A 27,165-nucleotide genomic window follows, 5' to 3' on the forward strand; every position below is an offset into this window, starting at 1 on the left:
ATACCTTACATATAGAAAGCAATTTTAACTTCTCTAAGCTTTTTCACATGTATTATTATCGCTCTTCAAAATAATCCTGCAGAGAAGGTATTATTCTGGTGCCGAATTTCTGAAAAAAAAAAAAACCAACTAAAAATGCTTTCTGAAACACCAAGGTACCAATTGAATCGCAAGAGGTACAGTTCAGGCATGGGTGTGTGAATGCCTGTACACACACGCGCGAGCACACACATGGATATGCACACACACATATATACAGAGAGAGACAGAGGCACAGAGAGACAGAGAGAGACAAGCTGAGAGTCACAAACACCTCTGCAATATCAACATCACAAACAATATCACAATTTAAGTGGCATACAAGGTAGGCCAGGTACACCTCTACTTTCTTTTCCTCTAAGTTTTGAGGTCTATATTTCATGTGGAAGTCCACAGGCTGAAATCCTCTGTTTATAACCCAGGAGGATCCACCTCCACCATGTGGTCTGACTTTAGGGTAGATGCCACCAGGCCAGTGAGTCTATAACACCATCTAGGCATGTTATGCAGGCATGCACACAGACAACAGAGGTGAGGGAGATTCTCGGAACGGAGTACCCAAGCTGCTTTTATTTCAAAGGGGTACATTTTGATGCCCATTCTAGCTCTGGGATGGCCTTCAAGACTGAAAATAGACATTCTTGGTGTGTGTGTGTGTGTGTGTGTGTGTGTGTGTGTGTTCAGGTACACATACATGAATAAGTATGGACACCTAAGGAGAATCTCAGTTGTCATTCTCTGGAACACTTTCTACCTCCTTTGATTGATGAGACCTCTCATTGATGAGTCCCAGAGATCCATTAAACTAGACTGGCAGAGTATAGAGCTCCAGAGATGCCCCCGTTTCTACTTCCTCAGAGCCTGAATCCCAAGCTTGTGCCACCATGCCCAATATGTTGATGTGACTTCTGGGGGTGAACTGAAACCCTCATGCTCACGAGGTAAGAACTGACTCGTCCGCCCAGCCCAGACAGTCTTGTTTCACCACATTGCTTCACACATTGAAATGTAATCCTGTTAAACCAATCACTGTGTATGTACCTGCTAGGACGGATGTAACAAAAGGAGGCAGGTGAGGTGGCTTTGCCAATAGAAATTTAGTTTCATTGTTCTAGAGGCTGAAAGTTCAAGATCAAGGAGTCAGCAGCGTGAACTGCTGCTGCTCTGTGTTACTTGGTGAGTGGCCATGAGGGGAGCATCAATGCATACTCCATACCAGCAGGATCCTCCCGCCACCACCCAAAGAAGTAGTTCTTTGAGAATTTCATACAATGGTTTTGACCATACTCATTCCATGCTCCAACTTCTCCCAGATGCACCCCCATCCTTTTCCACCCAACGTTATGTCCTCTGTTTTTCCACCCATCAAGTTCAATTTCTGTGCTGCTTATGTATTCGTGGATGTGTGGCTTTCTACAGGGGTGTGGTTGGTCGATCTACCAGGGGCCACACCCTTAGGGAAAACTGAACTCTCTTTCCCAGCAGGCATCGATTGCTAATAGCTCCTCTGCTGGGGTTAGGATTTTGTGTCCACTTGCCTTCTCCATGCTGGTGTTTGGCCTGGCTTGACTTTGCATGGATCTTGTGCATGCTGACGTAACCTCTGTGAAATTCTATGTGCAGGTCCCCTGTTGTGTCCAGAGGACAGTGTTTCCTTATAGTCATTCATAGTCGCTGCCTCTTTACAGTATTTTCCCCCTCTTCACAGTGATCCCTGAGCCTTGAGAGGAGGGGATCAGTATGGATGTTCTACTTAAGGCTGAACATTCTGTATTCTTGTTCTCTGCCCCTTGGACACTTGTGGATCTTGAGATAATCACATCTACTGTAAATAGAAGTTCTTGTGGTGAGGATTGTGATGTGCACTAATCTATGGGTATAACAGTGAGTCAATAGAAGCCAGTTTACAACTGTGTCCATTTAGCAGAATAACAGTAAATTCTCCCTTAGGACAAACAACCTGTCTAGCTATACATTTTTGGCCCAACAATAGCACCAGGTATGAGTTCCATCTTGTAGAGCAGGACTCAAATCCAATCAGAAGCTGGTTGGTTACTCCTATGATGTTTGAACCACTATCGCATCAGTGGGCATGTCTTGGCAGGTCAGTCATGCAAAGTGTTTTTTCAAACATTTTGGCTCATGGTTGGGGATACTCACTGATGTCCAACTTATGGATTTTTTAAAAGGCCACCTGGGGTCTGGAGAAATAAATTAGCAATTAAAAGTGCTTACCACCACCCCCCCCCCTGCAAATTATCCAGGTTTGGTTCTTAGTACCCATGTAACAGCTCACAAGCACCTATAACTCCAGTTCCAGAGAATCTTATTCCCAGTTTGGACTCTACCAGTAATAGGCACATGGTGTATACATATATACACTCAGGAAAAACATTTATATACATAAAATAAAATTCTGAAAATAAATGGCCAACTCTATTTTCTCTAGAGTCAATGGCAGTTTATGAATGACCTGACCATTATAGCTCCTTGACTTAGGATGCTGTGTTACTATAGCATAGATATGCTGGTGTGCAGGATAGCCTTGTAATATAAAGATATAGCCTGAGAAATTAAAAAATACCTTCTGTCTTGGACGTATGGTTTCTGTGTTCTACTCCTGGCAGTGTCTCAGCCTGGAAGATTTTCACAGCTTGCAGAAAGAAGCAGTGCAGAGTTCCATCCCTTGCAACATGCCTGCTTCCCAAACATTCAACATCTCTTGCCTTATCCCAGCGGGTCTCAAAGGCACCTTTGATGGAAAACCCTGTGACCTGCCTGTTGATGGCCGATGATGCAATGGTGTATAATTCAATGGTAATTTATATTCTGTGCAGGTCTGAACACAGCTATAAAGTGTTCTCGAGAGCTGAATGCTGCTGGGGCATTTAATCTAAGCAAAGGAAGGATTTAGTGTACATCAGCTTTCTGGGATGGATGCCGGAGGAGGATTTTTTTTCCCGTTTGCTGATTGGCACCTTTAAGGTTTTAAAGATCAGATGGGGAGTGAAGGGTGATCTTAGGGAAGAGGTTGCTTCTCAGACACCCCAACATGCATGTTTAAAAGGAAAAGACACCCCAACATTCATGTCTCCATGGCATTCTGCAGCAACCTGAGGGCTTCTGGTTGGAGCAGAGGCCCTCTTACCACATAGCAACAGAGAACATGCCGGGGCTGGGGACACAAAGATGTTATCCTTCCTTCCTGGGAATAGAAAATGTCCCCCAGATGGATCTCCAGCTTTAGAAGGCTGGGGAAATGGTGTGCCAGTGAAGTTCTGGGCACATTTTGGTCGCACAAGAAATAGATATTTGGGAAGATGCCTATGCACACACCATGTAACTGATCTGGATTCTCCTGAGAACCCTCACATGGGCATCGGTTTCCTAGGAAATGGTTTCTTGAATTAGTAAGCACATTCCTACTGCTTAACCTGAGGCCTAGAGTTTGGTGCTATTTCTCCACAGGGTCCTTTGCTGTGGTGTGACTGTTATGTCTTCTCTGAGCATCATTAAGGGGTGTGGAAACACTCATGCTACCCTCCCCTTGCTGTAAAGGCTAACACAGCAGCAGCCACAGAGATGACTCTGTCGTGCTGGTCCTTATGCACCACAGCAGTGAGTGCTCAGAAGTGGGCTGAAGGAGGATCTAACTCCATAGCTGGACAAAGCAGCTTAGAAACTCTCCTTCATGCCCACTAATCTTCCTGGTGGCACCAGGATGGAATGGAAGGATTACTGGACTCCTGATCACATTACAGGGTGACAAAAGAATTAGCTGCCCCTAAGCAGTACTGGCCTGGCCTTGCATTTCTTAGCATTGGTAACACGTTCTGCAGATCTGTATTTCTATGTTGTCCTGACTGAGGCACCATACTTGGTCTACACTCCCATGATGCATCACTGTGGTCCATATCTTGACTTCAGAGGAGATAGCACTACTTCGAGAATTCAGTAGCAAGGGCAGACAGTTTTCTTAGGGGTTCTCAGTGATAAAACTGAAAGTCCCACATTCCAGACACACCCTCCCATAACTCCTAGGTGACCTGGGATGCTCTGCTACCCTATACATAAAGTAAGGCCCCAAAGGAGCAAAACAGCCAGAGACTTAAGGGGATATGAATTGGGTTGTTGTCTCAGTTCATTTTTGTTTGTTTTAACAGAATACAGTCCTGTGCAGTGATAGTTAATCATGATTGTCAGCTTGACAGAGTCTAGAGGTATCATGGAACAAACCTCTGGGAACATCTGTGAGAAACTTTCTAGACTGAGTTGTGGTGGGAGGACACACTCTACATGTTGGCAGCATTGATCTCTGAACTGGGAGCATTAACTGGATAAAGTGAAGGCAAGTTGAGCACCAGCATACTCTCCCCCTCCCCGATCCTTTGACTAAGGATACAGAGTCACCAGCTCCTCATGCCTACCCTTCCATGATAGATGGATTGCCAGACTATAAGCCCAAAAAACTCTTCCTTCCTTAGGCTATTTTTGCCAGACAGTCTGTTACAGCAATGAGGAAAGTTAACTAATACAGCTTTGTATTGATTTCGTAGTCTGCAACAGGCCAGATACATGGCAGTGGTGCTGAAAGATCATGAAGAAACTGAGAAATTTCTAGCTCCTATCCCCATACACGTTTTGGTATTCTTGCAGTTACTATTGCATAATGGTGACTTTCCCAGGGCGTATGTACACCATAAAGTGACATATAACTGCCTCAGATTGGGTGTGTGTTTGGCTCGTGTTTCTGGAGATTGCTGAGTTCAACACGATACCAGTCTCCAGTAAGGGCTTGTTTTTTGTCTGCATCGCAACAGAGGGAAGGGCATCATGGGGCCGCTCAACTCACTTTTCTCTTGAACATTTTGTTTTCGTGTGTATGGGTGTTTTGCCTGCCTGTACGCCTGTGAACCAAGTACCTGCAGTACCCACAGAGGCCAGAAGAAGGAACCAGATCCTTGAGGACTGGGATTACAGAAGGTTCCGAGCTGCCATGTGAATGCTGGGAACGGAACACCAGTCCTCTGGAAGACTAGCCAGGTGCTCTTAGCTGCTGAGCCTTCTCTCCAGCTTCTTCCTGTCATGAGAACACCACTCGTGTGATGCTAATTACTCTGCCTGTAGCTCCACCTTTAAACACCACCCGCTAACATATGAATTTAGGGATTCGGTTTTCAACACTTGAGTCATCGGTGAAAAGATGCACAGGATAGCGTAAGGGTAGCACTGCACTCTGTTTGCCCAGGAAACACCCATGATGTGCCATTTGCCTAGGAAGGGAGAGCTAAGAAGGAAACTTGTTTTACTCGGTCATGTATCAGGGCAGTTCCTGGACAGAGAAGAGCAGTCATTGCCAGAGTTTGTAAAACAGTTCAAGGGGGAAAGCAAAAACTTGCAACTCTAAAACAACAAGTGGGGGGTGAGGGGGCTGAGAAATACCTAGAAGACTGGAGGAATTAGCGAGGGAAGTACGAGGAAGCCTGGCTTCAGGGCAGCTTGAAAACCCAGAGATATCCAAAACAGGAAGAGACTATCAGACTGCCTAGAAATTACGACTAGCAAGAGAGAAAGCTAGACTCTAGTATTTGGTAACCAGAGAAACAATAATTAGAGATGACAGTGACGTGGAGGAGGCAGAGGGGGAAGCTGTGTTTGGAGTCAGAATAGGAGCCGGGAGTCTGCTTAGGAAACCAGCTTCCTCTCCTCTGCCTTCCCTAGACTACAGTGTACTGGTTAAAGCAACAATCTCAGATCCCTGAGAGAGTGTTATCCTTGCAGCCAGGTGATGACAAGGCTCAGAGTTAGGAGTGTGCAGAGCAGGATGGAAAGTTGCTAAGTGGCCTTAGATGTGTGGTTTCTGGAAGAACCTGAGCAGAAAACCACAAAAAGAAGAAGGCGCTGTGGGCGAGCCATCGAAGGAGGCACTCGTGCACACAGCCAGTTGCTGTCATGAGCGGGGGGGCTTCCTGCTTGTGGATGGAGCTTACAAACAGGGACATTAGACGATAGGGGTCTGCAGGGTGGCACTGCCTGCATGCCAGCGGGTCTTGTTAGTGCAAGCTCTCTCAGCCCGTAGCTTCTGGGAATGCCACCATGTCTGCTTCTGACTGGACTCCTGAACTCTGAGCCCAGGCCAGGAAGAATCCTGGCACTGAAAGGCTAATTAGTTTTTTGTTTCTCATTCCTACCAACTGGGACTAGCTGGCTGTGGCCAGATGCCTAGAGACTGTGTTGAAAAGGCAGAGGCTTCTTGCAGGGCCAGCAGACAGAAGGGTTGGGACTATGAGCCATTTCCACCAAAAATATAGGCTTGTCATTAATAGAGCAGTCGCTGAATTTTGCTATCCAACGGATGATCTTTGCAGTGGCACACCTAAAATATGTCAGTGAGTTCCAAATGGTGTCGGTTTGTAGGGGAATTTCTCCCGGAAACAGGATCAAAGTAGAGCTGTTTTGCTCAAATAGAGGGAGAGAGAGAGAGAGAGAGAGAGAGAGAGAGAGAGAGAGCTGGGAGTCTTTTGTGTTTCACCCCCTTTCCATAGTGGCAGTTCTAGAAACATCTCCACATGAAGCTATTAAAACCACTGAAGCCAGGGAAGATTTCTCTGAGGACAGCATTGGGATTGTGATCCGGGAGCTCCAGGCCTTATGGACAAGAGAAGGAGTGCAAAGGCCAGGTTGTGGGGTGTGCTTCTCTCGTCTCCTATCCCAGAGCACTCTCCAGCATAGCTATGGCTGTGTGGTCAAGGTAAGGCATTTGCTCTGATAGGTGAAGAAAATCCACTCAGGATTCTCCTTATGAAGAACGTGGGCAGTTTGGATCACGTTGCTGCCTCCATTAGAGGTTTTGTAACAGGCTAGAACAATAATTTGATGGGAGTTTGACATTTTCATTGTCTTTTGTATGTAGAAAAGTAGAAGTCACAACCCCAGTGGTCTAGTAGGATGCTGACATAACATGGAAACTAGGCTTGGGTTGTAGCAGTGAACGCCTTGCAACTGAGAGGTGTGGCAGGTACCTAGAATGCTGCTCCATATCAGGCATGGAGTCCTAGGAATGAGGGCCCTGGCCAGCTCATCTCCTGCTCCCCACTGAAGCCCTGCTTCCTGTTGAAGCTCTCCTTGTCTAGCAATACTGTCTATATTGAAGTCATGATAACTACTCCCCCTGGGTGTTTACTAGATACTGCTACTCAAGGGACAGAACTTAAAGTCTCTGCTTCAGCTCTCTGATTTCTCAGAGGGAGGAACTGCAGCTCAGAGCTGTTGCTTACAAACCCACGTCTCCTAATCCCCCATCTGCTGTTATTTTTGCTTTAATCTCAGCTTTTCACTTATGCATGGCTTATACTCCCTACAACATCATACATTGCTTTTCCTCTGCTTTTTCTTTTAGTTTTAATTAAAGATTCCTTAAAGCAGAAGTCATCTCTTATCCTCCCCTTTCTTTTTACCAACATCCAGCACCATCACTGGATCAATCAAAAGTTAAACAAATGTTTGCTGATTGGCTGTTCTAGTTCTACCACGCCCACTGCCAAGGAACTAACCTCAGTTCATCCATCATGGCAAAAGCACTCCTTTCCCTAGACCTGATGTTGCTTATCCACCATGCTCTGCAGCTGACACTTCTGTACCAGTCAGTTACACTCACAGGCACTAGGTGTTGGCAGTGCAGGGCAAGCTTCACGCCAAAGGGAAGGATGGCTTGAGGGTAGGGGTCTTATCAGTCAACTGCCTTACTTGAACCACAGCGAACAGTTGATCACCACTGAAATCCCAGCTGCCTCTCTTGACTCCCCATTTGCCTCTCACTAAGTGCTCACTGGGAGCAGAATGAGAAAGTCTACAGGCACGGCCTCAAAGGCTGGGGTCTGCTACTTCAGTTTTCTTATAGTGTGAGCCAAATCCAGACTCACTTCTGAGGCTTCCCTGTGAGTCCCAGCAGCTTTTGACCCCTGTGTGGATCTTCTCTCCCAGCAAAAGTCCCTCCATTTGCTTAGTGGGGGGGGCATGAGGAAGCTGTTGAGAAGGGACATCTCTGTTTTCTGAAGTTTATATAAAGTCCTCTGTGACCCCTGACACTGCCAAACCTTCAGTTTATAAGATACTGACTTGGTCCACATCTCCAGCCCAGAACTCTCTGTCCTGGTTTGTATCCATGATTCCCAATGCCCAGAACAAACCAAAGGCAGGTCAGATTTGAACTTACCCCACTGTCAGATGATACGATGATATTCTGCAAGCACAAGCAGAGAGAGAGAGAGAGAGAGAGAGAGAGAGAGAGAGAGAGAGAGAGAGAGAAAGAAAGAACTGGAAATGTCACATGGCTTTTAAACTTTAAAACCCATCCCCAGTGACATATTTCCTTCAGCAAGATCACATATCCTTAACCTACCCAAACAGTGACACCAAGTGTATGAGCATCTGAGCTTATGGGGAAACATTCTGATTCAAAACAGCACATGTCTTAAGCCTACATGTTAGAAAATTCTACAAATTGCACCCAGACAGGGCTTCTGGGTCAACAACTGGAAGACTTCCAAGCAGGCAGTTTTGATTTGTTAGAATTTAGAGTGTGTAACACTTGTGTCAAGACACAGCTCTCTTTCCTCTTCTTACAAACAAAAGATTCTGATCTGGAAAGTCTATATTGAGACTTTATCATCTAAGGGCCACCAGAGAGTCTCCTCTGAGCCCCAGGACACAGGACCAGGCTCTTTCTGACCCCTGTCAGTCTGGGGCTGCTTTTCCCATGAGCGAAACTTATATGTACTGTTGCTGTTGCCATAGACATGAATGCGCAAGCTGAGAGCCTGGCATACAAATAGACATGCGAACTGCGAACACGTGCATACACACTTTGCACTCAAGTGTTGATGTGAGCATTCATAAGCACATAAACACACTAGCACATGTATTCACAGTGTGGCACATACTCGTGCATTTTAGTCATATGGCATTTGTGCTCAAGTCGTCCTGATGCCTTACTTTCCATTGTCTCGGCACACAATCGTTTCTTCTCATTTATTGAAGAAAATCTTTTTATACAATATGTTCTTATCACAGTTTCCCCCTAAATCCTTCGAGATTCTCCCCAGCTGCCCACCCACCCAACTCCAACTCTTTCTTTATAGAAAACAAACGGGACTAAAAAAAAAAAAAAAAAAACAAGTTCACAATGAAACACACACTCATAAAAATAAGACCCATAAAAGCAGAAGATCAGATCGTTCGGGAAGCAGTCATTGACTTATCCGTTCACTGGGTTTCTTAGCTTTGCTCCCACCTCCCCAGAATGCCCCATACCTTCTGTGATGATCATGGCTTTCTCCTAGCTGCCTCCTTGTAATCAATAGTCCTTTGTACTTCTCAGGGTCTTGGAAAACACAGGTGGCAGTCAATAGGGTGCCTCTAAGAAAGGGCAAGCTTCTCCACTCGGAGGCTGCACTCACACAGTATTTGAGCTCATGTGGGTCCCTCTTTCCCAGCCACTCCTTGCCACATAAACAACTTCAGACCTAGGTCTTCATTTTCAGGTGAGAAATCACTGTATCAAAAGGATGACCGTGACTGTCTTAACAATCATTCTCTGTACAGCAACAGTAGCCTACATTTCCCATAGAGCTACTGGATCGTCTGTCTTCCAGTGCCTTTGTTAGTTTTGGAGAGGATAAAAACCAACCAACAAAACCAACACAAAAGCAAACAAAAAACCAAAACCACATAGTTGGTCAGTAAAATGCTAAAATGCTTACTACATAAGCATGAGGACATGCATTCCACCCCAGAACCCAGGTGGAAAAGCTAGGCATGGAGCTTACGTGTAATGTCAGCACTGGGGAGGTAGACACAGGCAGATACCTCTCTGAGAGAGGGAGAGAGAGAGAGAGAGAGAGAACCTTGCATACATAGCACACACCAGACCAGTGAAAGATCACATGTGAAAGAAAAGCAAATGGGACTAAGGCCTGACATCCAAGGTTGACCTCTGGTCTCCACATGCACATATACATATATGTGCAAACACATGTTCACACACATACGCACACACATGGAATTGGAGAGACAGACAGACAGACCCAGAAACAGGCAGACCCACACATGCACACACAGGATGGGAGAGAGAGAGAGAGAGACAGAGACAGAAACAGAGACAGATGGACAGACACGTGCACACAGGATGGGAGATAGAGAGATGCGGGAGAGGGAGGGAGGGAGAAGGGAGGGAAAAAGGGAAAGAGAGAGAAGAGAGAGAATCAAAAAATCTAAAACAAAACTAACTTAAAAATGTTTTGTCACTGTGCTTTGAGCTTTCTTTTTTCTTTAATTTTTTTAAAAGATTTTGACATTTATTTTTTATTATTTATTTGCGTGTGGGGTATATGTGCATGAGTGCTGTACCCTAGGAAACTGGAGAGCAGAGCTAGGACCCCTGAAACAGGTAGAACAGGTAGCTGTGAGTTGACGAACAGGTGCTGGGAATCAAACTTGGGTCCTGTGGATGAGCAGCGAGTGCTTTTAACTGCTTAGCCATCTCTCTAACCCCTATGCTTTGAATGTTTAATTCTTGGATTATGAATAACATTGAAGACATTTTCTCTTTACTGCCTGTTCATGTTTGGTCTTCTGTGATCTGGACTTCGCCTGGCTACACTCGCTTCCCCTTCTGTGCTGACCCTTTCTCCTGATGCTCACCATCTGTCCTGTCAGTCTCATGCAGCCATATGGTAGAACATGGAATGCAGCCGAACTTGGGTGGACAATTGGTGATGGACAGGAAGGAGCCAGCTGCCTGGTGCCAGTCTTCAATAGCACAAGAGAGCTGAAAACAGTGTCACACACATGTCATCCTAGCTACTTGGCTGAGGCAGGAAGATCCCAGAATTGAGACCTGACTGAGCCTCAGAATGAGTTCAGATCCAGCCTTGGAAACTTAGCAAGTCTAATATATATATATATATATATATATATATATATATATATATATATAAAGAGCTTGGATATAGCTCAACGATAGAGTACTTTCATATGCATGAAACCCTAAGCTAATATCCAGTAACCACCCCCTCCCAAAATAGAAAGTAAAAGAGCGATGGATAAGACTATAAGCTAAAATCTAGCTGCCCTGAGATGGCACCGGCTTCCCGTCTACCTGCTGTGTGACGTTCCCTTGTCAGTGAGATAAAGATAAAGATGCAATCTATATAACAGAACTGTGTTAAGAATTCAAGGCCAACCATGTGATTTAACTTCCGGCACGTAACACTTTTAAAAACACAATTATTTTTAGTAATTCTCTGACAATTTCATACAGTGTATTTTCATTCTACTCACCCCCACTTCTCCTCTTAGCTCCTCCCAGAACCACCCCCTCACCTCCTCACCCACTCACAAGTCTATACCTGTTTGCTCATGCTCGCTCTTCTCTCTTGCTCTCTCACTCACTCAAATTGTCCCGTTTACACGGCCACATACTCATGGATGCAAACTATCGGCTGGAGCGTGGTTGACCTACTGGACAGACTCTCTCTCCTCCCCAGAAGCCGTCAATAGCTTCTCATTTGGAGGGGCAGTGTGAGCCTCTCCCTCTCTTGCTGGAACGTTGCTTGGCTTGGTCTTGTGCAGGTGGACCCCAGCGGCTGTGAGCTCCTGAGTCCTGGCATGTCCAGAAAACACTGTTGTGCTTCAGTCCTCCCTGAATTCTGGCTCTAAGAATCTTTCCGTATAAATGTCCCATTTGTGATGGAGCACTCCACTTTAATTAGTCACACACTTCTTAACTGTTAAGTATGGCTGCAACTACTGTGGCCATATAAATGGTCACAAACTTAGGAACTTCATTGCCCTACCCTGCATTTCTTCCCTTGTTCTTCAGGAACCTTCTAGAAAATAGAGAAAGTGATTGTAAAGAAACCTAGCAGTTAGCAAGAAAATTTCTCATAATGGATAGAAAACATAGCATACTGCCTCTCCTTTCCTTCCCTATGAGAAAGTTTATCTCACCTGCTTCTTCTCATTGACCCAGAGAGACCTGCTTCTTTGGGTCACATAAGGCATGTGTGAACACAAATACTGAATTCACTCTAGCAATACCAAATATTGGTATTGCTTAACAGAGTTTGTGATTATGAAACATTTTATCCCATTTCACCTCTTCTAATGTGATCTTCTAGTTGGAGGTTGATTTGATGTGGGGAATATGTATGACATGTTGTATATGTGTTTGCATGTATATGGTGAGAGAATCCTAATATCAAATAGGATTAGTAAATTTCTCATTGAAGCATGTTGGATAAGATAAGCGGTGCCCGTGTGGATGTGGCAGCTGAGAAGGCATATGTATGAGTTCCCGTGTTTTGACTTCACCACCATCCATAGTGGAAAGGAATATCTTAAAGGGCTCGCTTTCCATGGGGCGTTTTCCAGAAATGTTGCCTTAGAAAGTGGAAAAGATTTTTCAAGTGCCAGGCACCTGAGAAGGTTTAAAAAAAAAAAAACTCTGGATGGCCAGAGTTTTTGGTGACTAGATTAAAGAAAGAATATTGAAATTTGTACAAGATGCTATGTATATATGAATGAAAATAGATGTTTTTATTGCTACACCAAATGGGATGATTTGTACTTTTGATGAAAGAAGCATATTTTAAATACTTAATTAAAGAGAAGTAAATATTCTGCAATCATCCACCCTATATAAATCTCTAATGAGATACTCATTTGGGGTATTTTATCAAAGAAGCAACTTCCTGACTTTGTCCAAGATAAGGATCCAAAAGCAATAGCGCCTCCCTCCCCTAAACTTCTCTCGATGGTGACCTTGGTGGCAGCCCACTCTTCCCTGAATCTTCTCATCTCTCCCACTTAAGGAAGCGCAAAGGTGACAATCCTAACATCTCTTCTCTCTTCCTCCCTTCTTCCTTTTCCTTCTCCATTTCCCTGCCCCATGTTTCCTCCCTTCTTCTCCAGGAACCTTCTGCATCATTTCACTGTGCACCTGTGTGGCTGGGATCAACTTTGAGCTGTCACGTTACCCACGCTACCTATATGGACTCCCGGATGACATCAGCCACGGCTATGGATGGTCCATGTTCTGTGCGTGGGGGGGCCTGGGCCTCACACTAATCTCGGGATTCTTCTGTACCTTGGCCCCCTCTGTCCAACCTGTCCCGAGGACCAACTGCCCTAAATCCAGACCAGAGAATGGGACAGTGTGCTAAAAAACAAACCCATACATATATATATATATAAATATATATATAATATACATATATAAAATGAAACTCAATCAAGATGATGCCAGTGCCAAGGTAGAGTTGAGTTGGCTCAGGCACCTGCATCTCATCAGACTTTGTGTTGCCTAATCTCCAAGATGGGAAAGGGTTCCCATCCCGTGGCTCTCTCTCATCAGTTCTTGACTTTGGCTTCATGTTTTCTTCAAGACAGTGAAAGCCGCCACCTGCACTAGCATCTTGATCCCTGTCACTCATAAGGATGTGGCGGTGAACTGGAAGGGACAGAGGCAGTGGTCTGGAGCAACACAGATACAGAGAAGGAAGCGCTACTCTCTGGGCCAGCCGGAAAGGCCACCACCACCCCAGCCATCATATCATGGGAAAACTCAGTCCCTTGAGTTCATAGAATGTAACCACATCTTGGAGGCCATTTTCAGAACCACTTCTCTGCCCTTTCTGTTCTGAGCTCCTTCCCAGCCCGCCAGCGACACACCAAGAGTGGAAGAGAAAACAGACTGAGAAGGAAGTTTTCTCTTTGTGGCCAAACCTTTGGACAATGTCTTAGAGGTGGGAAGGGGAGAGAACATGCTGAGAGGCAAGATCAGCATCAACGAAAGGACATTCCAGTGGATGCTCAGAAAACCCAGTCTTACCTTCCAGCTGCCTTACACCCAGTTAAACAAGAGGCCACCCTGTCCTCCCCTGCCTGCGTTCTCTGGGCAGATGGAGCCTTTGAGCAATGCTGTGATGTGTGTGTGTGTGTGTGTGTGCGCGCGTGTGTGTGTGCACGTGTGCATAGGTGTTGGGTGGTTACCTTTTTCTTTTCCACTCCTTGAATGGAAATATCATCTTATTCTGTTGTCTCTCTTTCTCTCACTATTATTATTTTTGACCCATTATGGAGGCTCCAAGATCCGGGAATTATCTTGAAAGGCAGGCCTTCATGGGGGCCAGTGCAGCAGCTGCAGATCCCTGGAGAGAGACAAAAGTGTGCATGTGTGTGCGTGCGTGTATGTGTGTATGTGCCCATACACATGTGTATGTGCATGCATGTATGCTGGATATTTCCTGAGTGTGGGGGTTTTATTGTTTGTGTTGCACTTTTTCTATGATTTCTGGTACAACTGAAATTCCCAGAGGGCAAAACCAAGAACAAAACCACTGGGCCAGAGAACCCCGTGGCACTTCACAGTACGGTTCTGGAACTCTGCAAGATATAGTCCACTAATTTCAGAAGCTCAAGACACAGCTGGGCACAAAAGTCCTAAGAGAAGAGGGGGAACATACAGATCGGGAAAGAGAAGGAATATTGCCTCTGGCTGCTGATGTACAAGTAAATATACCAAACAAGACCTTCGGTCCCCGCCGTGGGGGCTGTCCTTTGTCACTGGACATCTGCTCCTTTTCTAGGGGTGAGCCCTGTACAGATGACAGGAAATGGGCCACATGCAGAGAGAGCACCTCCATGTCCCATGGGCTCAAGTTTGTATGATATTATGTAAATTAATGGAGAATTCTCGACTCTTTCCATTCTTGTCCCTTTCCTCTTGATCTTTAAGGCCACGAATCCCCAAATAGTGATCTATTTTAGGGGCTAGCACTGAAACTGAGGTGGAGCAAGACCATCCAGCTCACTTGAGCAAATTGGCACTGAGTGCTAGCAAGTGAAGTGAAGTTAGCCGGAGCTGTGAATGCCACATGGCAGGAGTAACTCATGGTTACCTTGGGGACCCTGCTGGTGCCAAGCGTCCCTGGGGAGGCAAGGAGAGAATCCTGAGCTGGTGCAGCTGTGGTCAGCCATGCAGATGGGGAGCTCAGCTGCTGCAGAATGGGTCTGCTTTGGGAACATTGCCAACCACTCAGCAGCCTTCCTCCCTCAAGTGCTCCACTGCAGCTCCCTGTTCCTGACCTCTTTTCCTACCAGATGCCTCCCCTCTCACCTACCAACAGTTCCCTCCCCTTCCCCAACCTGCCAGGTTATTCATCTCATCTGCCCTTTCTCTCCCTCTCCCCCCTTGTTCCCTCTTCCCTTCTCTCTCTCCCTCTATCCCTCTCTCTCTCCCTCCCTCCCAGTGTGTGTGTGTGTGTGTGTGTGTGTGTGTGTGTGTGTGTGTGTGTAATCCTATCAGGGAATGATGTCTGATGGGCTTCATGTGGGTAACTTTTTGTGTGCATCTTTCTGATGCAGTGTGTGTGTGTGTGTGTGTGTACCTATATAGAGGTATGGATGCATTTCTCAAGACTCCCTCATCAGGGCCCTGGTCAGATCCTACAGAAGGTCTTACATGTGACTACCCCAAGTGTAGGGGTGCCGGGAGAGCAGGGGCAAGCTGGGTGTTAGGGAATGCTGCTGGCTTCCAACTGAGATTCTAAGAGTTGTTCTTAAGATAAACAGTGTATTCCATGATAGGGGAAATAATCTTCAGAAAAAAAAAATCAGTTTTTTTTTTAACAGAGAATTTTGTTTTTTTCTTTTCCTTTGAAAAGATAAATTTTTCTCTTAAGGTGAAGGACATTCTTGGGGCTGGAAAATGGAAGTATCTCAGATTGAGAGGGCTTTTGTCTTCCTCCAGAGTATCTTGACCTGGGCAGGGACAAGCAGGTGTCCTTGAACATCCACTGAGGCACAGAACTTGTTAGGAATGGAATATTAATTCCAGCTCTTTTGCAGTTGCAAAAAGACAGAGGAAGCTAAGCCAAATGGGACAATTTGCTGTTGACTATTTAAACTTCTCTTAAGTAAACTTGTTTGAACAAACAAGTTCACAGACCTCTCATTTATACCTTTATGCCTTGGTTTTCTTTAAAAAAATAATTCATATTCATCATAAACAGATCATCTGCTCTACCCAATTGCCCAACTCTGTGGCAAACTTAATAAAACTTACTGGCTTCTTTGAAGCATGCACATAATAGACAGATCCCAGTGAGGAGATAGTGTCTCTGGCTCAGTTAATTCCACCCCAATCGGCAGAACAGGACCTTAGGGTCACTTTGTCATTATTCCTACCAGACAGACACAGATACACACATGCTGGGGTCTGTAGTACTTAGCAACAAAGACAAGCCATGGCACCCAATCAGGACAGAAGTCCCCACAATGATGGGAGATAGCAATCTCTGTCTAGGTGGCCTGAGCCTTCCATCACAGGTTATTGACCCCTGGTTAGAATAAGCCACTCTGACACAGATTCTGTAATTTTCTGGCTGTGAGGTGGCTAGGGAGTGAGTAGAAGAAAAATCAGAGCAGTCTTGGTGTGGGGCACACTCTAGTTCGGACTCCACTAACTCTAAATCATAGACCCCAGCCTTCTGAGGTGACTGAGAGCCAGTGGCCTCTGCGAGACCTGCAGCTCCTACCCAGGTCAAATTCTTTCTGCTGTGTGTGTACAAGGACCGTGATTGCACGTGCTGTGGGCCCTGTGCTAACCAACAGCCTGAGCGCAATTTCCACATTCATTGTTCATTTCCTCGCTCTCTCCTAAGTCAGAGATTTGGGGAAGTTGGGGCCTGGCTGGGAGAAAGTGTAATTCCTCGCTGCGGAGTTATGGTTCATTTCTATTTTCTTCTCCCTATGGCTTTCCTTATGATCAGTTTGTGACAGTTGCCTTCTTAGGGAGGAGAGGGACTTCAAGCCCCTTCTCCTTGTTTGTCATGGCCTGAGGTCTCACAAGGATGTGTGTGGATCACTGACATCAAAATATAAGGAAGAAAATGTCTGTTTCACTTTCTCACTTCTAGGGATCACGAAAGCATAACTAGACAGCTCTTCCAGATGAAGATCAGCCCTCTTTAGCCTCAGGTTCCTGAATGATTCCCTGGGCCCTGACACTATGCTGGTTTATTGTCCCTCAGGTGAGGGTTCTATCCAAATGTGTCACTTTTCCTTCATAAGAGAGGGTACCCTAATACTTTGCATTTCCTTGGTCATCCATATATATGATAAGAGACCTAACAGGAAAATGCCGCATGTGTTCTCCTGACTTCAGGAAGATGTGCCATTGAGGTCTCAAAAGCTGCCCGCCTAGTAAAATTTGGAATAATGGAGTCAAATTCATTGCTCAGAGCATTCGGCTTCAACTGTCTTAGGCTGGGAACATCCATCCACTGATTTCAGTCACGTAGTGGAAGAAGTGGGGATCGACCCAGACACCCTCTGTCTTTATGTGGACTAGCGGTTGCTTCTCCTAGTTCAAGGCAATCTTCTTTTCTGAAAATGTGTCTGCTGCTCCTAGGCTGATTTGCCTCAGTGAGCACATCCATCCCTCTCCAGGGAAACGTGATGAGTCAGAAGAACTGAGCACACAGACAGGAATGGTGAAGCAGAGCTCAGCTGGACCAGCCTTGGTGCTGTCTTCCAGCTCACACAGACAGAGGAAAGGGACGGATTTTTTAAAGCAAGTTCAGCAGAGCAGATGCATACAAAAGATCCTGACGTCTCTCAGACTGTTGACTTTGGGGGTTATGTTTACCATCTTTTCATTGATGTGTCTATGCCCCCAAACATTTCTTTGACATTGTTCCTAGTCCTTAGACCAGATTTTTACAAGTTATTGAGTACCCCCCCTCCGAGGAATACATGCTCACTGTAGAAAACTAGAAAAAAAATAGCATACAAAAGACTGAGAGACCGATCATAAGCTGCCCATCACTCTGAGGCCCAGCCATAATGGCCAGAACCTCAGAACCTCTTCAGTGAGTGGTTGTCACTGAGGGAATAAATGGGGCTGGGAGGACATGGCATGGCCACAGAACTGTGATTGGCATCAGTGATTCTGTGTTCTTGGCAACAACACAAGTCCCAAGGACAGCAAGGAGGCCTTCGAAAGCTCAGGCCAGAGGGAAAGATTTCTATTTAGGACTATCTATCTTATCTATCTATCTATCATCTATCTATCTATCTATCTATCTATCTATCTATCTATCTATCTATCTATCATCTATCTATTATCTATCTATCTATCTATCTATCTATCTATCATCTATCTATCTCTATCTATCTATCTATCTATCTATCTATCTATATCTCTCTATCACCTACTTATCCTTTTGTTTCAGGTGCCATCTCAATCTAATCATGAGTACACATTCACTAACTAAGCTACACTTGTATAATGCAGCGGTGGCTGTACCTTTCATTCTGCTCTGTCCTAAAATGATTTGTGACTCTGGGCACTGTGTCTTCTCTATACTTGAACTTCCTCGTCTACAAAATGAGGATGGTGATAACGTTTTACCTCATGGTACATTAAGGGTGACAAAGAAATTGCTGAGCGATTTGCAAACATGAAGTGTCTATGAATTACGCACTGTTCAAATTACCCATTATCAGCAGCGCAGCCACTAAGGTGGAATGGATCCATCAAGGCGCTACCAAGAGGGATATGGAGGGGGGGGGGGCATCTTGGTTGCTGAGCTAGAGCGTAGCTACCCAGCTGAAGTACATGGGGTTCACGCCTTCCTTCAAGGCCTCCAGAGGAATCGCCTTCTTTGTATTTGTTACCCATGGCCAGACTCATGCCCTTTTCTCCAAGGCCAGTTTTGCAAAGTGCACTCTCATCCCTGTAGCTTAGTCTTATTACCAGAAGGGATGGAGAACGAGGAGACCACGCAGAGGCTAAGAGCACAGAGGGCTCTGACATTTCACCTCTAAAGCAGGCATGGAGTTTATAGTGCTGCTTGTTTTAATAGTTCTGGGTTCACTCCTGGCTGTACATGCTCATGTTAGGGGAAAGTCAGATCCTAAAGCTATTAAAGTTCTCTCATGTGTAGAGTGAGGATAAGCATGGCAGAGCGAGAGCCCACTTCCTCTTGTCAGGCTGCAAAGCTAGTGGCTTCGTCAATAGCCTCTGAGCTTTGGTTGGAGGGCCTCTGCGTGGTATATCCAGTTAGGACATTTCCCAGTATGAACTCACTTGGATCTTAGATTCTAAAAGGGAAAAGAACAGATTCCCCCGAAAGAATCTCCATGCTTTTCTTCTTCCCTGCCTGCCCTGAAACTTTCTAACAGAGAATAACACGTCCTTGCTCTCCCTATGACTAGAGCCCAGCCAATCATAAGGGTACAAGGTAGCTTGTTCAGGGCCAAGAAACAGAAAACTGGACCCCAACTTAGGAGTTACCTAGCTACAGCTCAGCCTGGCACCTCCCTGACCTGCAAGCCAGCCTACTACTCTTCATGCCTAAGGCCTGTGTGACTCCCTGGGTGGGGGGACCATGTCCCGTATTTTTCTTCCCTAGGCCCCAAGCTTTTCCTTTCCTCTCGGGATGGCCCCTAGGCCCATTGTCATTTGTATGTGCTGGTGTGTCTGTGTCGTGAGTGTGATCATGCCTTCAGGCCATTGTGCCCCTCCCCTGCCCCACCCCACTGCCCATGGTGTGACTGTTTCGATCCAAGACTATCTGTAAAAATGTACAAACAAAAGTGAAAGCTGAAAATAAAGGGGAGGGAGATTGCAACTCCTCAAAGGCTGAAACAGAGCCCTCAGTTTTCTGGGGACTGCCCTAGGATCCTGGCCCTGGAGACACCTGAAGGGAGGGAGGCCCATTATGAGAGAGTTTCCTGGTTGTTCTCCTGATAGTTGCTCCTGCTTGCTAAGCACTCTCTGTTCTGAAGGCATTTGCCTTTAATGTTAAGTCATTTTCTCCCAAGTCAAAGCATATCCTCAAAGTAAGAAGAGCAAAGGTCGTGGCCAGTGTCAACCCAAAGACCTGACCTGGAGTGAGTGACATTAGAAAGTTTGTTCACCTCGAGCCTTGGGTGAATCTTGTGACCTCGCCATGTCCTCACAGCCTCATAGGGAGCAGGGTGACTTTGGGGACTCATGGGACACCAGGTCTCCCCTGTCCATTCTGCTGCTATTTGTGCCCATGCTGGCTGTTGCATTGAGAGAAATCAGGATCAGGAGATGCTTTCTCCCCGCTGCTCTTGGCCCAAGCTGATAATCCTCAGAAAGTAACCGCAAGCCAGCAGCCCGTTTGTGTACAGAGTCCAAAGCCTTTGCTCCACCTTTTCGGTCTCAGATGCCTTTTCCCACCCACTCCGATTGTCTCATCGTGCCCTCTCTGTTGATAGAGCCTTGCCTCATAGGACTGTGGTAGGAGAAAGACCATCAAAGGAGATGAGGCATGCGTGTTGCTTTACCAACTGTGGCTTGCTCCACAAACGTGGTTTACTCTGTAGAGAAGTGGAGCCTGGTCAGGGGGCACGACGAAATGGGAAGAGAGAAAAAAGGCGGTTCTGGCACTGGGGTGGAGGCTGTGGGTAGAACACGTGGTTAGGCAAACTTAGAACTTAAAGAAAACTTTGGAATGGAGAAATTTCTGTGCTTCCAAAATCCCCTCAGCAGAATGGCAGAGAAATAGCCCCAAGGCAGGAATTCTGGAGTAGAGGGATTAGGATAGCACAGGGCACCAGTAATCAATCCCGGAGTATAAGTGACTGCCAGACAAGAATAGTTTTCTCAAAGAGATACACAAATGTGGCCTGTGCCAGCACCCCCTCCATTCAAGAGTATAGGCTCCTCCAGTCCACAACTTCCTCATCCCTGATGGACCTTGGTGACCTCCTTTGAGACTTGTACAAGGAAGGTGATTTAGACCTCTGCCGCCCAATAGAATTTGATACAAGATATGTATGCAATTTGAAATATCCTGCTAGCTGCATTTTAATGCACCGACAGAACAGATGAAATTAATTTCCATACTTTTAGCCCTTGGACCTGAACCCAATATCAAAGTTACTGGCATGCTTTATGTGCTGGCTAGTTCACATAAAATCTAAACCGAGGTAAATCTTACCCCGAGAAAACATCTCCAACTGACTCAGCCACATTTTTAGGGCTCAAAAGTAGCATCAGGCTTCTGGTACCTGGCTAGGAAAACACAGGCTTTTCAGAGACTGAGCAGAATGCCCTGGCTGGCAAATCGCTCATTGGTGAGCATTTCTCTGTGGGGGTCAAAGGCGAGGGCTGGATTTGCTGAGTAGGAAGCCGAGCCATCTCCACGATGCTGTCTCGCCTTTGGGAGTTCTACTTCACCTGCTTAGCTGGGGCAGGGAACTACTGTGAACCTACCACATGTTGTATCTGCCTCAAGGGGTGTTAGTGCTATCCCTGGACATGGCCCTGGTGACCTGTCGAAATCCTGGGGGACCGCAGGTCATGCCCTTTGGCGGTAGGGGCGTCAGCCACCACCCACCCTATCTATCCAGATGTCTTTTTATCTCGTGATAAGGGATAGACAGGCCTCCCCATTGTTAAGAATACACATCTCCCCCACCTCTTAACTTCTGGTGGAGTCTCCTGCTAAGAACATCTCACTGATGTTCGCAGCTCTTTGATCCATCCTCCAATTTCTTTTTAAATCTTGAATGCTGAAGAGGAGATATGGGAGAAGAGCAGCAGGCAGACCGTATCTCCTAGGAGGTGGCAGCGACCAGTTCTGTTCTTACGCAAGAACTGGAGCCACCGTTTCCTACCTCTCCTTTCTGCTTAGAGATCTTCCTTAGGTCTAAATAAGCCTCTTTCATGTGGGGGGAAAAAGACAGGTAGTGAGATCTTAGGGCATAGAACAGAATAAATATAAGCAAGCCCCTGGGCATTCTCCAATCATTTCAAAGAAGCAGTATGATAAGGCTTGATTCATTTAAAATCTAACCTTCTGAGGCCTATGCTGCCGAGCAGGAGGAAGGGAGCTGACTAGGTGAGTACGTTTTAAATGTGGTCATTAGACGGGGCCTATCGCCGACAAAACTCTCAAACAGCTGGCGAGTTTATGGTCCGCCAGATTATTGCTCAGTCAATATAAATTTATTTACCTTCACTCTAATTTGCATAGTGCTTTCTGATTGGTTAGACACAGTGTGGTGTATACTGCAGGATTCTAACAACGACTCTCCCCTTGGAGGTAGCAATTCCTGTGGTCATTGGTGCTAAAAATAAGATTAAATATTATGTTAATTTGTTCTGATATGATGTGAATAAATGTATTGTTTAATCTTAACAAGAATGCTACATCTTATCAGATCTATTGTACTGTCTGTTTCTTCTCATAATTAATTAATTACAGGAAAGGTGATCCAAACCAGATCTCGAAACTCTTGTGATATTCTAAGAGGAACTTAACCAGGGAAGTGGGAGGGGGGGATGAAAAGGGAAATTGCCAGGTTCCTGTGACTTTGAAAGGACTGAGGAAGCAGAGAGCGTTTGGGAACTTCACTGAAACTGACTGCATCTTGCAATTTTCTTTTTCAAATTGGCAGAAATCTTGTTATTTCCATCGATTGAAGAAAAAAAGTGTCTGGTAATTAATTAAATGACTTGTTTATGGAAAAAATAAAAACAAATAATCTGTCAGTTGTGGAATGTAAACTGATTAAATAATTAAATAAAGAAGACCATGTTGTGTGTTTTAGAAGGCCGTGTCTGCTATCTGTTGGGGGATGGTGGGAGTGGGGAGGGTACAGACTGCGGTATTGCATGGAGAACGGTCTTGTTCCCTGGGGGTGTGTAGAGAAACAAACCATATGATTCCTGCACAGCGAGCTGAAAGCTCTAATCCAGAAGGAAACTGACAACAGACATTTCAATAATGTGCCGACCTATGGTCTTTGCTTTGAGGGTTAGGGAAGTGACAAAACTGGGCAGCAGGATTGAAGGAGAAAAAAGAAGAAATTGATCCTTATCCTCCCATCACAGACATTAAGAACAAGAAATTCAAAGGCTCCATGAGATGTTGCCATTGCTCGTTAGGGCCCAGCCCCTTGACCAATTTCCTAGATACCAGCAAAGAGGGAACTTTCTTAGTTTTGCCTAGCTTGGTCGCTAACTTATAGTCCCATTGTCTCCCTGCCCACCTGCCCCTCGAGAGCACGTGTGACAAGGAAAGCTGGGAGGAAGCAAAGGTAATTGGGGGTGAGTGGTTTGCAAGAGTCTCATTTCTCCATCAGTATCTCTGGGCTTCAAGGAAGGAAACCAGTGTATAAGTGGAAAAGGAGTTTCCTGAAAAGACATGGCCAGGTAGAAGCCTGGGTAGCCAGATTCCAATCCTAGTGTCATCTGGACCAGTGGGATGCAGTTGTTGGACTCTGGGCTTCACAGATTGCTCTGCTGGTCTTCCTGCTTCTCCTGCCCTGGGGATGCATGGCTACCCCTGTCCCCATTTCCCCATGTCCCCATGTCACTGCTTTGTGAAGATGGTAGCTTTTAATTTACAATGCCAGGTGTGTGCACCATGGAAGGAAGGGAGGGAAAGTGTATGTCCTATTCAGCTTCTCTTTTAGGTAGGTAGCTCACACTGTCGCTCAAATCCTTGAAGTAGACTATTCCTCGGAAACAGAAGCTGAGTGGCCAAAGAGGGAAAGAAGTCCCCTCGAGTGGGACCCTGCAGGAAAGGGAAGGATTCCTGAGTGAGAGGAACCTCACTGTGTCTCTGTAGAGGTACACACAGAGTACCCAAGTGGCAGTGTTACAAGTCATGACCTTTGTGAGAGCAGCCATAGCTAGAGGCTTCTGTGGGGAGGTATGTTCAATGCTGGACACAGTGAAAGGCTCAGCTTGCTCACTACATAGCTGCATGCTTCTCATCTGATAAAAATAAAGTAATGGCTTGGGTTTTTTTTTAAGAAGGCATCTTGAGGGTAATGAAAATAAATGGAAGAAAATTTCAAAAATAAATGCTGGTCAGAGGAGAATGAAATGTCATAGACGTGGGGAAGGTATCCTGAGTGTAGAAACACCTGAAGAAACCATAGTCTACATCCCCAAGGGTCATTCCCTAACTCATCATAGATGAGATGTCGCTTAGAGAAGAGGCAAACATGAACAGATTACTGATCTTAAGTGAACATCTCTGAGGGAAGGCATGCGGGATTGAAGGGCCTCTTCCCCACTGAGCAGGGGTCATGAGGACAGGGAACCTGCATTTCCCAGGTCACATGACTTTAGTGTGGCAGCATTCGGACCTGAGGGGTGGGTGGCGGCAGCAGCTATGGAAGGCGGAATACCCCAGGCAGTGCTGAGTGGACTACCCGGGGAAGCCTCAAAGACCATAACACTCTGTTCTCCTTCTTTCTCCAATAAAACACAACTTTGATTTCTGTGTCTGTGATGAATTATGTAGCCCACTGGGTTCAGGAGAGAACTGGGTTTGTAGGAGAGACCTCCCCCCAACCCCGCCCCCATCACCTCAGTCCCAGTGCCTTCAGGCATACATGTCCCTAGGGTGAGCGTTGTTAAGTCATTGCAGAAAGGTAGCTAGCTCCAGCATCTATAACCAAAGTCACAGAATACTCAGGGTGGTCCCTGGAGAGGCACTCTGGGAAAACTTCCTTCTCCGAATGTTCCTCACTAAGCCCTTCTCTCAGACTCATAGCACCTGCTGTGTCTGTGGTAGTTAGTGCTGGTGGAGGAAAGGACCCTCTTAAAGAGCAGGGATGTGGGCTTATCTTCATACTCTGGTGCGATAATACGTGGTGTAAGTAATTGCTCAGTGAATACTTACCGACTCAAAAAGCCAAGGCTTCCCTTACTCACCCACTCAAGCTGCTCTTCACTGGCTAGGGTTAAACCTTTTAAGCATTTTGCGGCAATCTCCCCAACCATCCTTGGGTTCAGGGACTTGCTTGAAGGATACAGATTCGAATTAGCAAGGAACAAAGACACGCAGGACAGAGTTCAGGAGAGACCAGATGCACGTTCCAGCTGCTTCCTCTGGTAGATTTCACAAACAGCATTTAATTCTCTCAGCAGTGCTTCATGACAGCATCCAGGGAGAGCTGGCAACCACGGAGCGTGCCTACGCTTCCAGCGCATTTCAAGTGTCCACTGGGGAAACATGGACTGCCCATGACTCTCGCCCGACTTTATTACTTACTTATTTTTCTTACTGCGTTGACACAATCCCTGACAAAGGTGACTTTAGGAAGGAAGGAAGGGTTTATTTCGGCTCACAGTTTCAGGGCACAGCCCACTAGCGAAGGGAAGATAGTGGCGGGGCTATGAGGGAGCTGATCCCACTTCCGCCACAGTGGCCAAATAGAGAAAGGAACGACAGCGCTCAGCTCACTTTCTCTGTTTTGTTTACCATGCTGTCCAGGACTCCAGCCCACCGCAGGGTGCCTCCCACATTCAGAGTGGGTGTCCCCTGCTCTGCAGAGCATTTCTGGAAACACCTTCATAGACAAGGCCAGAGGTACATTTCCATGGTGATTCTGAGAATGTTGATCATCAATGTGACTTCATCTCCAGCCCTGTGTATTAGTTACTTTTACTATAATAAAATACCATGACCAAAGTCAATTTATAAAAGAAAGGGATTCAGCCTGGTCTACAAGAGCTAGTTCCAGGACAGGAACCAAAAGCTACGGAGAAACCCTGTCTCGAAAATCCCAAAAATAAATAAATAAATAAATAAATAAATAAATAATAAAAGAAAAGGATTGTTTTGGGTCTGGTTCCAGAGGAATAAAGCCCATCATGGTGGGGAAGCATGGCAGCAAGCACCAGGAATGGCAGCAGGGGCAGGAAGTTGAGAGATCTCTATCTTCAGTAGCAACCACAAAGAAGAGAGAGAGAGCCAGATGCGGGGTGATGCTATACATGCTCAAAGCCTGCCTCCAGTGATGAACTTCCTGTAGCAAGACTGTAGGTTTCTAGGAAACTGGTCTGCAGAAAGCCCAGTAGTGTTACTATATGTAACAGCAGGGGGCAGGGGAAGCTGGGATTCATCAGCACATGCTGTAGGGAGGACGCATGGAACTCCATCATCATTTATAATTAATGCGTGTTAATCGAAAGTAAAAAATAGAAAAGATACTTGATTTATGTGGTGACTTGAATGAGAATGGCCCCTATAGGGTCTTATATTTTCACGCTTAGTCCCCACTTGGTAAACTGTTTGGGAAGGATGAGGAGGTGTGGCCTTCTTGGAGTAGGCGAGGCATGGTTGAAGTGTGAGTCTATGGGGAACATTCTCGTTCAAACCACCACACCAAGTCAGAGGTAAAACTGGTGACCCACAGTCAAGGTCTCTACCATCTACCACAATATTGCATAAATGATCTCCTGTGATTCAAAATACGTCAGGCACAGGAAGGCATTGTTATCAGACAGGACATTCTAAGGGCTTGGAGGTTGTTTCCCAGGAGTCAGCCAAAGGCCAGATCTTTTATTGGAATGTGCAGTGTTCAGTCAACTCAGACCTGCTATTTCAACAATTACTGCACACTAAAGCTATGTTAGAATGAAAAAACATATTTTCTGTCCATGTTAAAACTCATTCTCAACTATTCAAATCCCTTCTTCTTTGTCTTCTACAGACCAACCTATCCTTGGCCTCCTTCATCTGCTACAGACCAGCCTAACCTTGGCCTTCTTCATCTGCTGCAGACCAACCTAGCCTTGGCCTTCTTCATCTGCTACAGACCAACCTAGCTTGGCCTTCTCATGTGCCAATAACTTCATATGCCTTGTCTGAGTGTCTCCTTTCTATCTGCTTCTTCTCAGGTGGTCCCCTGAACCTTCACAGGATGCTGAAGTAGGAGAATGGATATGCAAAAGATGCACAGATGCATGAGTCTTTAAACAGATCTGAATCTGAATCCTCTCCATACCAACTGGGTCACGCAATCTCTTTAACCTATGTCTTTATAAAATGGGTGTAGCAACACCTACCTATCAGAATACCCATGAAAAGGGAAGAGTTAATAAACACAAGAGAGATAAGAGAGTAATTGCTTCTCAGAACCTTGCAGCCTGCTGTTGCCTCCTCTGTGTTATGTGTCTTTTTTTCTTGGTTGATACACTTAAGAAGGCCTTCTGAACTGAAATTTGCTCACTCTTCAGCATCCCACAGGTACCACTATCTTACTACATCAGAAGTTGATACA

General features: G+C 45.7%; 1 protein-coding gene across 2 annotated transcripts in view; it reads left to right on the forward strand.

The window, feature by feature from the left end:
* Positions 1-26,769, forward strand: part of LOC121463322 (transmembrane protein 178B) — a 396,211-nt gene extending 369,442 nt beyond the window's left edge. The window contains exon 4 of one of the 2 annotated variants that reach the window (XM_041675453.1): positions 26,596-26,769. In XM_041675453.1, the coding sequence (XP_041531387.1) occupies positions 26,596-26,675 (80 nt within the window). In that variant the 3' untranslated portion in view covers positions 26,676-26,769. Of the gene's footprint in view, positions 1-13,011; positions 22,681-26,595 lie in introns of those variants that run through there. The other variant, XM_041675452.1, reaches the window with a different exon arrangement.
* Positions 26,770-27,165: the final 396 nt, after the last annotated feature.

Source organism: Microtus oregoni, unplaced genomic scaffold, assembly GCF_018167655.1.
Source record: "Microtus oregoni isolate MIOR12 unplaced genomic scaffold, Mior012 000026F_ref0000081, whole genome shotgun sequence".
NCBI lineage: Eukaryota > Metazoa > Chordata > Mammalia > Rodentia > Cricetidae > Microtus > Microtus oregoni.